The sequence below is a fragment of the Notechis scutatus genome, chromosome 1, assembly GCF_049901735.1.
Source record: "Notechis scutatus isolate UNSWTSFEM ecotype Mainland chromosome 1, rNotScu1.2, whole genome shotgun sequence".
Taxonomy (NCBI): Eukaryota; Metazoa; Chordata; class Lepidosauria; order Squamata; family Elapidae; genus Notechis; species Notechis scutatus.
In genome coordinates this window covers 176,314,923-176,328,590 of record NC_142009.1, presented here as the reverse complement: position 1 = coordinate 176,328,590, position 13,668 = coordinate 176,314,923, and the positions used below count along the sequence as shown (strand labels likewise).

The 13,668-nt window shown below is 40.0% G+C and overlaps 1 protein-coding gene across 1 annotated transcript in view; it reads right to left on the bottom strand.

The window, feature by feature from the left end:
* The window catches only part of DNAH7 (dynein axonemal heavy chain 7), a 158,490-nt gene that overhangs the window by 47,932 nt on the left and 96,890 nt on the right, over positions 1-13,668 (bottom strand). The window contains exons 39-43 of the mRNA XM_087949540.1: positions 13,131-13,350; positions 11,154-12,026; positions 5,879-6,108; positions 3,972-4,302; positions 956-1,302 (exon numbers count right to left, since the gene is read on the bottom strand). Coding sequence (XP_087805666.1) covers positions 956-1,302; positions 3,972-4,302; positions 5,879-6,108; positions 11,154-12,026; positions 13,131-13,350 — 2,001 coding nt within the window. The remainder of the gene's footprint in view (positions 1-955; positions 1,303-3,971; positions 4,303-5,878; positions 6,109-11,153; positions 12,027-13,130; positions 13,351-13,668) is intronic.

Sequence of the window (13,668 nt, the reverse complement as noted above, 5' to 3'; positions counted from 1 at the left end):
ATTCCACACCCTGCAGCTTTGCACAAGAATGCAAAGGAATCAGGAGCATCCATCGGCAGATCAACCAAAGACAGGGCTAAATGTTCATCCATGAGACAAGTCACCTAGTCTAGTGGATTCTGCTGGGGGAGGTTTGAGACCAGAAGACCTGCCTTGAAAGGATTGAGATGGGCCAAATGGGAGAGGATGTAATTCAGAAGAGATTGAAGAATCTCAGAGAAAAAGAGCAAGTTCTATGTACTGTAGGAGACTTTGCAGAGAAAGCTATTTGATTGGAGTCCATTTGAGTCCAAGACAAGGAGTTGGACTGTTTGGGTTTTACAAAGTTGGACTGTTTGGGTTTTTCAAGTCTTCTGTATCATTAAAAAGACAGCTTGATCAATTTACCGCTTGATCAATTTTACAAGAGAGGATAGACTGGAAGATTTTTAACCATTGAGTAAAATAGCTTAGTGTCATTTAATGTTGTCATTGTACCAGTGTTATATGTGGGGGATATTTTTTAAAAAAATTTGATGCCCCAGAAAACAAGGAAAACACCTTTCAGTGCCTCTTGCTGGTGGAATACTTGGCAACAGGTTTGAACTAAGAACCAAAAGAGATCCTGCTTGGGAATTCCCTGGGGGAATCAGCTCAGCACCAGAGCTTTACATACAGGACTAGAAGAAAAAGAGAATCTTGGGTATAATTAGTAGAAAAGGTACAAATTTCTGTAAATGGAAAATCTGCAAAGTTAATTGATATGAATCTGGATGGCTGTCAGCTTCTACATGTATTTGGAAATAAACAGAAACCAAGATGATGTTGCCATATTCTCTATTCGTAAAGAAGACTATATATCGGCATTCCCACAAATTTCTGTCACCACTTGGGGAGAAGAAACAATCACAACCTGGTTCCCCATAGCCCAGCCCAACATTCTTCATTTACATTATGATTTGAAACCGTGACTTACTTATCATAGGAGTCCATGGCAATGACCCATTTGCACAGCCCTTCTGCAGCTGTGGAAGCATTCCGAACTTTTTCAGGAACAAACTCTGGATTAGTGATGTACTGTTTTCTAATGATATTCATGTAAGCTGGAGGTATGTTGTCCTTATCATACTCATGAAGTGATTGCAGAAATCGCATATCCCCAAGGAGTTTCTTAGCTGGGCCCCAGAAATCTTCCATCTTTTTTCCAGTGCCTGTTGGATCTGGAATTTTATCTGCCTTAATCCCTTTCAGGATGCAAATGGCTTCCATAACAAGTTTCACACCAGCAGGGGGGCTCTTCATGGACTTGACAACAGTGATATCCTATATTCAAAAGATTAGATTGGAGCAAAAAAAAAAACTATTGCATTTTTAATTTTGAAAACAACATTAAGAGAAATGTCATCACATTCTGATGACAGACCATCTGAACTTTTTCCAAAGAATATCAAAACTAAGAATCCCATGACAAACAAGAAGGACTTCCAATCAGGTGACCACAAGCCCATTTCCACTTTTGCTGGCCAGTAGAAGAATCACAACATTTCAGGAACTCCAGCTAATTTATCTTCTTTACTTTTTCCCTCTTAACTCCTTTTTCCTTCTCCATTGCATATTTTTACATTGCAAGCCTGAGAGTAGGACCATTGGTGGTTTGAGTTTACCTTATCATTGTGAGGTGGCCAAAGATGCTGTTTTCACCTTTCTGTCACACATCTATCCATCACTCAACCACTTTCTTAATCATTTCATAACCAACATAAGTTCAAGAACCTATCAATCCCATAAGAATTTCTTTAAAAATTGATCTTCACAAAGGTTGTGAAAAGTAATTAATTTAAATTAATTTAAATTTGTGTAAGAAAGATTGTTTTAAATCCAGAAGAAAATTTGTTTTGTACTACATCAGGGATGTCAAACTCGCAGCCTGCAGGCTGGATGCATCATGCGCTGGCCCTGCCCCGCCTAGTTTAGCAAAGGGAGGAAAAGTCCTGATATGTCATGTGACACTGCCATGACAACGTGAGTTTGACACCCCTGGACTACACAGAATATCAGCATGAGGCCCCAGATTGTTGGCGGCAATATGCTAACATTGTAAATCACGTAAGAGAGGGCTGTAAAGGACTGTGAAGTAGTATATAAGTCTAAATGCTATTGCTATTATTCCCTTTTTTAAAAAGCATGCATGTGTATATCATGTCAGGGAGAATAACGGTTTCAGAAATTAGTTCCAATTTACACATCCATCTTTTCCCACGTATTTTATGGGTCAACCTATTCTCAGTCTTTAAATGGAGAAGAAGGCCTTCCATGCTGGCACAGAATTAGGCATGAATGCATGAGGCCTAATGGGCCCCTTCTGCAGTGAGATGAACCAAATGCTGGGTTAAGGCGCCACATGCGATACTCACCAGACCCACACTATACACACACATGCACCTACATATTCTTAATGCTTTGCTCAAAAAAACAATTTTAATCCCTTTTTTAAAAAGAAAAAATATAATTTGCATAGTTAGATTGAAATCTGTGATTTTCTTAACTTTAGCAGTTAGTTTTGAGAACTGATTCTGTCTATTATTTCCAAGCACATGATCGTCTCACTGCATTCCAATCTTTTATAGGATTTCTGGTGATGTGATTATGATTAAGTAATCTGGATTAAGTATCATTACATTTAATTGTGTAACAAGTGATGAGCCTTCTCCCTTATTTTTCAATTTCAATTAATTCAAATGTTTTTCAGCATTATGTCAGTATCCTTGGGATACCCATACTAGTGAATATTATCCAGTGAGCATTGACATTCCCTGCTAGATTTTGTTTGTAGACCAATGGAAATGTCAAACAATTCTGACAGATGCCAAAGAGTATCTGATAACTAATTCAGATATACAGCAAATGGTCAATTTCAGCCTCAGTTTTAGCACTTAACATTTAAAAAAAATATTTATAATGGACATAAATTTGTGTCCCAATCTTTCCTTTCATTTCTTATCATGAATCTTCAATAAATTGCCTCAAATAGAACAAATTCCAAACAAAATAATCAAATTCAGAACAAGGTCATCCCTTCAACCCTGGCTACAAGATTTGCTAAGACATTTTAGATAGATGAATCTGGCCTCTGTTTTAAAACCTCCAGTGAAGGAAAACATGCCACTTTATGCGGTAAACCAGTGATCCCCAACCTTTCTTATGCCGCGCCCGGTATCCCCAACCTTTTTATGGCACGGCCCGGTACCGCATTAGCTGGGCGCCGCCATCTTTTTGATGAAAAAGTGCTTCCGGTGAGCTTTCTACACGGAAAAGCTCACCGGAAGCGCTGGCGCCGCCATCTTTTTTTGATGAAAAAGTGCTTCCGGTGAGCTTTCTACCCGGAAAAGCTCACCGAGCGCTGCCCGCCATCTTTTTGATGAAAAAGTGCTTCCGTGAGCTTTCTACCCAGAAAAGCTCACCGGAAGCACTTTTCATCAAAAAGATGGCGGCGCCCAGCAAACCAGCGGCCCAGTAGGACTTGTTCCACGGACCGTGCACGGTCCACGGACCGGTGGTTGGGAACCCCTGCGGTAAACTATTCCAATGGTTGTCAGCTTTTATCATCAGGAAATTCCACCAGACCTCAATCTACTTTCTTGTTGCTTCAACTCACCGGTTCTGCTCCTGCCATCTGAGGCAAAGTGACATTATCGCTCTCTTATTTCATTCTCTCTTTCAGTATAACTGAAACCGAGTAAGTCTGTTTATGTTTCTGACTTGCTCAACCTTTCAAATAATTCTAGAAGAACAATGCTGAATTCGTCAATGTCTTACCTCTAAGGAAGAGGGCCACCTTTTAAATGGGACTAAAGTAAAATCCTATAGCACTGTAACAAATTAATGCTATGTCAGTCTTGACCTTTCTCTATAAAAACACAAGATATGAATAAGTCGGCATGCCTGCCTCTTTCAGATGAAGAAATTCAGCAAGAATGAAACAGAGGCCATACCTGTGCAGTCAGAGTGTCCAGAGCGGCTAATGCACTTTCCAGGATTGGCAAAGCTTCTGCCAAATCTGCATCACATTCATCTTTGATGGCTTTGGCAGCCATGGCTTGTTCATTGGCTACCTCTTCATCAGCCTTCACAATCTTCTCCGTCTTTGCAACTTCCAAAGATTCTTTCTCAATAACAACCATCATGTCATCCACTTGCTTGCTCGCTACCCTTAGCTGGGGCTGCAAGGCTTCCAGTTCCACCTGCATGGTGGCCACCTGGGCAGCAGCTGAGTCCAATTTCTCCAAGCCCACTTCATATCTCTTTTTCAGTTTCATCACCTCACTGAAGATAAATCAGAAGGTAGAATCTGAATGATGTCATAAGGGTATCATGAATTTCATCCCCAAACATCCACCCACCCATACAACCATCAAGAGGGACATTATGTCTTTACTCAGCACTACGTCTACAAATTCCTCTTCCAATTCAGTAAATTTATAGTGTATTTCTTGAGTCCTGAAATGATTGACTTAAGTCCTAGTTGATGTGATGCTTCTTCAGTTGCTTTCCAAAAGGGTTCCAAAAGTTTCTTGCCATTGGTGTCAACTAAAGCTGCAATCATTACAAGATTTGGGGGCTGGAGATTTTTGTTTGCTTTTTGATTTATATATTGTTTGGAGCACTTTTTTTATAATATTCATTTTATTCTGCATTTTAGGCTATTCTGAACAAAAGAAAAGAACCACACATCAGGGGGCTAACTCAAACAACAAATAAATGAAGACAAGCTTCCAGAACCAAACCCAAAATATTATTATTTTATTATTTAATAAAAACATTGACATCCATCGCCCCTGTAAGCCAACTATAAGTCCCCTATAAAGTAACTATTGAAAATGTAATATTCAGTAAAATTCAACAATAGAACCTCATTAATTTAAATATAAATTAAAAAAATGAAACAGAAAATAAAAAGGTGTATCCAGGGGTGGGATTCAAATTTTTTAACAACCGGTTCTGTGGGTGTGGCTTAGGTGGTGGGCATGGCTTGGTGGTCATGTGACTGGGTGGACATGGCTTGGTGGTCATGTTATTGGCTGGGTGTGGCCAACTCAATATCACTCACATCGGGGCACGCATCTCCTCGCCTGGCCTCTCATGACTGTGGGGATGCTGTAACAGTCGTAAGTGTGAAAAATGGTCATAAGTCACTTTTTTCAGTGCCATTGTAATTTTGAATGGTCACTCCACACAAGCAAAGTACCAGCAAAGGAGGGGGAAAAAATTCCAGAGACGTTCCTGAGACAGGAAGTCTAGTCCTGCCAAGAATGTAATAAGGGTTAACGGAGAGGCAGTTTCTGTAAGCAACACCAGAATGTTTCCTTCCTGCCTTCCTTACAGGATTAGGCCAGTAGTTTCTTCTAACAACCGGTTCTCCGAACTGCTTAGAATGTTAACAACCGGTTCAACTGGTAGAATCCCACCCCTGGGTGTATCTGAAACATTTTTCCAAAGAACCATACTTGACATTTATTTATAAGCCAGTTATACCTATGATAAACAGATTTTAAAAAATAAAAATAAAACTTTATTTTTAGTTTTTCTTGGGAATAATTATCATCTAAGTAACCTAGCAAGTTCTTATTCGCATTCTTATTCTTGAACCATTTAAACATCAGATAGTTTATGCTATATTATCTTCTATCAGCTGCAATATAGTAATTATAACAATTGTTTTTAATCTGGTATAAGGAAAGCTGCCTTTTTGTGTGTGTGATCTCTGCATTGTATATTATTTCTGTTTACATGCATCCCTTGTTGGACTCTGCTGAGATGGGGGATAGGAGAGGTGGAGAGACAGTGGTGGAAGAAACGATAGATTACTTTTGGTAACAAATGTTACATCAATCATACTTACGATCTCTTTTTTTCCAGCAGGGATTGGAAAGTGGAAATTAATTCCAAGTATGAAGTTGGTGTTACATAATTGTGTCGCTGGAGCTCATTATAGAACAATTCAGACAAATTAATGGTTGTGGTATGAAACTTTTTACACATATCAATGCAGCCAGATCGGGTTTCTTCAGACATTTCAATATCGCCCAGGGATCGAGAGGCAACTGCCTGCAAAGCATCTGTAGGCCATGACTGAATTTAAGGAAGGGGGGGAAACATTTGACTGTTATTATGAAAAAAGAGTGATGCATAAAGAATACTCATGGGTTAAAAAGAGCCATTAAAAAGAGAAGAGCACAACTACTGGATAGGTTTCATAATGGGCTAAAGGCTAGCCTGAAAAAAGTTAGATAGGTACCATTTGCAAGTGGAGAAAAATGTAGCCTAGTCAGAAAACGACGAAGGCCATGTTTAATGAACCACGCCTTTTTAATGTTTAAATAGTTTTTACTTAGTTAAAGCCATAGTAAACATTGAAAATATGTTTATATCATGACGTTGGGCAAGGGCACCATGGGGTAGGAGAGATTCCAGGGGCAACAACAACAGATTTATGTGGTTGGAGAAAGCTTGGGAGGCATCAACTCAGGTCTGTTTTTCCACCTTTTAAGAAGCCATCATGGAAAGTATACTAGCGGGATTCTATGAAACTCACAGGGGCAACAGTCTCAACAAAGAGACTAGCAAAAACAATGTTGAGAGCTTTTGAATAGGAAAAAATGGGCTATCATGGATATATAATAAAAATAAGCTTAAAGAGCAAATTCATATCATGAATAAATAAATTGAAAATATACTTATTCAAGCATTTATTCATGTTTGAAGCTCTTAGGTTGTTGTTTTTTTTCTGGCCTAAGAGAAGTTGCAGAGTGAGGGAGGCTGCAGCATGAAAGGAAGGGAGCAGGGCAACCATCTATCCATTTAATTTTGAACAATAGCCCCAGTCCAAATTATTGTGCTCCAAAAACTATTAGCTAAAAAGATGTGTGTGTGTGTGTGTGTGTGTGTGTGTGTGTGTGTGTGTGTATATGTATATGTATATGTATATGTATATATATATATATATATATATATATATATATATATATATATATATATATATATATATATATATATATATATATATATATATGTTTTCTTAAGTTTTCGCGGGTACTTACATGTATGGTGTTCGGCTTGGTTCGGGTATTTTCCCACGTCATTGTAGTTCTTTTAAAGTTGTAGCAACGTTTCAGCAGAATCTCATCTGCCATCATCAGGCTTCTGTATTATGTCCGTCTGTGGGTCAGACTTTTACAGTGGTTTCAGATTTAAATTTGGGGCAGCCTATTGCTGTGCCAGAATGGTTTTTTCTTCATCCTGATTGGTTGGGAGTCTTGGTCTGTGTTTATTGGTCTCGGAGTTTGCTGTGTTCTGCTTGATGGGTGTCTCTGATATCTTCTGTCTGTTTTTTGGCTCTTTTTGTATCTTGATTGGCTGGCAGCATTGTGTTACTTTAATGGAGGCCTTTAGTGCAGCTTGGCTTCGGGTAAATGGACGGCTATCATTAGTTAGGAAGCTGGGTTTCATCTGGGTGCCTGGTTGGGGTGTGTTTGAGCTGGAGGTATCAGGGGGATCTGTTTGTGCCCAGGTGTTTGCCTGGCTTGTGGTGTGGATATTTTTTGTTTGTGAGTGCAGGCTTCCAAATGATTGACAGCCTGGTGGAATCATCTCTTCTGTTCATGCTTTCTGGTCTTTTTCAATCTCTATGGCTTCTCTGATGACTCTGTGGCTAGGGTTTTCCATAGTGGCCAGGGTTTTGGTGCCATTGAAGTTGATGCTATGACCTGTAGCTTCCATGTGTTGGACTAGTGAGGAAGTGTGTTCCAGCTTTTTGACTGCATTTTTGTGTTCATCCAGGCGGGTACTTATTCTTCTATTGGTCTGTCCAATGTATGTGGCGGGCATGATGCACAGGGGACTTCGTATATGCCTTGGTTTTCCAGGTCAATTTTATCTTTGGGGTTGCTAAGGATGGCTGCTATTTTTCTGTCTGTTTTGAAGGCAGTCCTGATGTGATGTCTGTGTAGTACCTTACTAATTTTGTCTGTAGTACCTCTTATGTAGGGCAGGACAGCTGTTCCATAGGTCTGTTCATCTTCTGGGTCTCTATTATGTTTCAGTGTGTTTTTGTGGATCAAGCTGGTGATTTTGCTTTTGTGGAAGCCGTTGGCTGTCAGTACTTTAGTCAGGGTGCATAGTTCAGCCTTAATGTGTGTCTTGTCTGCCAGGCGTTTGGTTCTGGTAATTAGTGTTTTAGCCACGGAGTTTATCTGTGCTGGGTGGTGGTGGGATTGGGCGTTGAGGTAGCGGTTGGTGTGTGTTTTCTTCTGGTATATGGTGTGTCCTAGTGTGCCATCTGTTTTTTTGTAGATTAGTACATCTAGGAATGGTAGTTGTTTGTTTGTTTCTGTTTCCATGGTGAACTTGATTTTGGGGTGTGCGCTGTTTAGGTGTGTTAGGAAATTGTTTAGGTTTTCTTGTCCATGGGGCCAAATCACGAATGTGTCATCGATGTATCTTAACCATAGTTTGGGTTTGAGGATGGCATTGGCCAGGGCTCTGGATTCAATTCTTCCATGAACAGGTTAGCAATGACAGGTGACAGTGGTGATCCCATGGGGGCTCCTTCTATTTGTTTGTATCTTTGTCCTTTGTATATGAAATATGTGTTGGTTAAGCAGTGTTCTGTTAGTTCCATGAGGTGTTTGGCTGGTTGGTATTTATTTTTGATGATTTCAAGGGTCTCTTTTATCGGGACTTGAGTGAATAGGAAACCACGTCAAAACTTACAAGCAGATCTTCTTGCTCCACGTGTAGATCTTTGATCATTTCCAAGAAGTGGTATGAGTTTTGTACATGTGAAGCTGCTGTTTCAGCATGGGGCTGTAGCTGCTTTGCTAGGTATTTGGCTAGGTTTTGTAGTGGTGCTCCTCTGGAGCTGACTATGGGTCTGAGAGGTATGCCTTCTTTGTGTATTTTTGGGAGGCCGTATAGTTTGGGGCATCTGGAAGATTTCTCTCTGGGTATAATCGTGTGTTGGATCTCTTTGCTTATGTGGCTGGTTATAATTTTCTTCTTGGTTAATTTTTCCAGATATGTGGTTGGGTCTGTGTTTATGGATTTGTATGTGGAGTCTTGGAGTAGGTCTGTCAATTTTGTTTCGTAGTCTTTTCTGTCCATTACTACAGTGGCATTTCCTTTGTCTGCTGGGAGGATGATTATGCTGCTATCTCTTTTCAGGGTTTGTAGTGTACACAATAGAGTTATATAATAGAGACCCAGAAGATGAACAGACCTATGGAACAGCTGTCCTGCCCTACATAAGAGGTACTACAGACAAAATTAGTAAGGTACTACACAGACATCACATCAGGACTGCCTTCAAAACAGACAGAAAAATAGCAGCCATCCTTAGCAACCCCAAAGATAAAATTGACCTGGAAAACCAAGGCATATACGAAGTCCCCTGTGCATCATGCCCGGCCACATACATTGGACAGACCAATAGAAGAATAAGTACCCGCCTGGATGAACACAAAAATGCAGTCAAAAAGCTGGAACACACTTCCTCACTAGTCCAACACATGGAAGCTACAGGTCATAGCATCAACTTCAATGGCACCAAAACCCTGGCCACTATGGAAAACCCTAGCCACAGAGTCATCAGAGAAGCCATAGAGATTGAAAAAAGACCAGAAAGCATGAACAGAAGAGATGATTCCACCAGGCTGTCAATCATTTGGAAGCCTGCACTCACAAACAAAAATATCCACACCACAAGCCAGGCAAACACCTGGGCACAAACAGATCCCCCTGATACCTCCAGCTCAAACACACCCCAACCAGGCACCCAGATGAAACCCAGCTTCCTAACTAATGATAGCCGTCCATTTACCCGAAGCCAAGCTGCACTAAAGGCCTCCATTAAAGTAACACAATGCTGCCACCAATCAAGATACAAAAAGAGCCAAAAAACAGACAGAAGATATTAGAGACACCCATCAAGCAGAACACAGCAAACTCCGAGACCAATAAACACAGACCAAGACTCCCAACCAATCAGGATGAAGAAAAACCATTCTGGCACAGCAATAGGCTGCCCCAAATTTAAATCTGAAACCACTGTAAAAGTCTGACCCACAGACGGACACAATACAGAAGCCTGATGATGGCAGATGAGATTCTGCTGAAACGTTGCTACAACTTTAAAAGAACTACAATGACGTGGGAAAATACCCGAACCAAGCCGAACACCATATATATATATATATATATATATATATATATATATATATATATATATATATATATATATATATATATATATATATAAAAGACACACACACACACACACACACACACACACACAACTTTAAAATACAGCCAGGGGATTATATAATTCTTTCATTAAAAAAAACCTCTGAACATAGAAAAAAAACCCATCAGTATTTAAATAAAAACATATGTTAAGGAAACAGTACAGGTAGTCTTCTACTTATGACCACAATTCAGCCCAAAATTTCTGTTCCTAAGTGAAACATTTGTTAGGTGAGTTTTGTCTCACAATTGTCTTGCCACAATTGTTAAGTGAATCACTGCAGCTGTTAAGTTAGTAACACGGTTGTTGAGTGACTCTGGCTTTCCCCATTGTCTTTGCTGGTCAGGTTACCAAACAGGATCCATATGACCCTGGGACACTGCAATCGTCATAAATATGAGTCAGTTACCAAGCATCTGAATTTTGTTCATGTCACCATGGAGATGCTGCAATGGTCATAAGTATGAAAAATGGTCATAAGTCATTTTTTTTAGTACCATTGTCACTTTGAATGATCACTAAATGAATTGAACTACCTGCATTTTTATTTGTTCTTTCAATTACACCAATATTTACAAAGGATTAAACAGGCCAAAAGGCATCCATACTTAACCACAGCTTAAAGTTATATACATGGTAGATATATACTTAAATAGCTTTCAGACACAGCAGAATATAGAAGCCAGCTTTAAACCATTGTTTCAATTTATCTCTAATTTGGGACTCTAATCATTGCTTGTTCCCACTGCAGAGTAGAGAGTTTTTCCACCGGAAAGAAAGGAGTAAAGTGACACTGCTCAACTACATAAAACTGAATAAAATTGGATTGCCTTAAATGTTTTCATGCATTTTTCACAGTTGTACTTCAGAATCTTACCTGAAACCAATCAATAGTGCAACAATTAACAAGAGCTGGAAACTTCCGGAGACGATTTCGGAAGGCATCTCCAATGGGACTCATGGCCAGGACCACATGGAGCTGATCCCGGCAACGATCAATGAACATGTTGAAAAGAGCAATGGGGCTACCATCAGTCTGCTTGGATCTATCCCGCTGGCGATCAATGGAGCGCATCTTTTCACAGATTTCTTGTTTCTCATCAACTGGAAAGAGGTTTGGCACTTCTCCAGCATTTAACAAGTTGTTTATGTCTTCTAAAAATGACTCTCTTTTTATCTGGGTGTCAGTGAATAAGAAAACGCCTTGCATCTCACCTTCAGTAGATCTCCTTAGAATGGCTTTTAGGTCTTCATGCCATTCATTGGTCCCATAACTCTTTGAGATTTCAACCTGGAATGGCGTGTAGTCAGACATATATGCTGCTAAACGGGTTAGGGACTGTCGACCACTTCCACCAACCCCAACCAGAAGAGCATGGCTACGGGGTTGTTTCAAAATGCGTGAAATTCTACAAACATGCTCTATAGCGAATCGAAATAAAACCAGCTGCATTGGCTTTTTGCTCATATTATTATATTCTTCTAGATGGCCCTCAACAACAACTCTCAGGTCATCCACATCCAAGACTTCCCTATAATTTGTATCCTCCCTTCTAGGGTCATGAAAATCACAGAACATCAAGCTTCGCAAGTCATCCTCTTCTACCCTACCGTCATAATTGAAATCCAGATTTTGGAAAAGTTCATTAAAATCTTCTTCCAAATGCTTTGTTACTACTTCACGGATACATTCAACCAACCAAGAGCGATCTGCTTTATCTACCAAGCGGTCATAATATACTCTAAGGACCTGCATAAAAGACATTATTGTGATTTTTTATAATAATTAATTACAATTTCTATGACACAGAAACGTACATTCTTCTCAGGAAGGGAATAACTAAATATCATGTGGAAAAGCGATTTTCTGTCATCAATGTCTTTACTGATTGGCATGAACACAGTGTAGTCCTGTAGCAGCTTTCCTTAACATGATGCTGTCGAGATGGGGCTGTAATTCCTATTATCCTCAGCCAGCACCATGATGAGGAAGGGTACCTTACTCTTAATCATCATGATCTCCACAGTAGAAGGACAGATGATATAATCCATTGGGGTGGGATGCAAATATTTTTACTACCAGCTCTGTGGGTGTGGCTAGGTGGTGGTGGCTAGGTGGGCATGGCCATGTGACTGGGTGGGCATAGTTTCTTCTTTTTTTTTGAAGCACCCCCCCTTGTTCCGTTTTTGTTTTTTGCCTGTTGGGTCTCAGGGAAGACTCCTGGGGGGCATTTTTGCTCCCAGGAAGCTTCCCCGAGGCCCAGGAAGGCAAAAAACAGAGTGCAGGGGTGTATGCAGCAAGATCACCTCTACGTGCCCCTTTTTGCCTCCTGGGCCTCAGGAAAGCCTCCTGGGTGAAGCAGTAAAACAGTGAGGGGGATCCTGGCACAGTTGATCGTCGGGAAAAAAAGAAATACCTTAAGTAGTGATTGGGTGGGAGAGAATGCAGTCAGCGATGTCACACATGCATGATAAGGACTGACTGGGCGGGGAGGGGAGGGGTGGGCTAAGAGGGGTGGGGCCAGACAGGGGCATGATATTCCAGTTCTCCAAACTGTGCAGAATTGTAACAACGAGTTCTATAGAACCGGTAGAATCTCATCCCTGTTATCCATTCACAAAATGGATACTGCAGTGGGTATGGCCAATCACAGACTTATGTAATTTTAACGATATGATCCTTTCTGTTATTGGATTCTTTTAAGTAGAAACTGCTATGCAAGTCACAGCAGTTAATTGCTTATTGCTTATGCTACTAAAGTTTTCAACGATTCAATACCTTATCTTATAAGAAAATATTTTGCAAGCAAATATATGTTTGAGACTTCAATTAAGTTACTAATAGAAAATTTACCTCATGAACCCAAAGGCGTTTTATGGTTCCTGTAGAAATGGTTGTTTCAGGTCGTGACAGACAAACCCCTTGAACGACCCGAGAGAAATCCCGCAAATTGAACAAATAGTGTGATTTGGTGGGTGTAGGGAGCAGGTTCACCATAGCTTCTTTGTATACAGTCATTGTACTATTAATAATTTGTGCAGTCAGTTGAACATATTCTGAAGGGAAGTTGTAACTGTTGATTGAAAAGATGAAAGCAGTAGGACAACTCATACAACACAAAATAGAAAGTTGGACATTTTTGTCCGATCACCAAATTCTTTGTATTGCATTTTAAATATAAGTTTGGTTTACGGAGACAATGGCTATAAAATACTTGGATATATACTAATAGTCATCAATAAAGCTATTCACTAAACAAAACCAGCAACTACCATTTATGAAAAGATTTTAAATCGGCCAGGGACTGGGGACTTGTGCAGATGTTGTCTGGATGGCAGCAACATCTGGTATGAATGAATTTCACAGAGAAGTCAAATTATTTTACAATCCA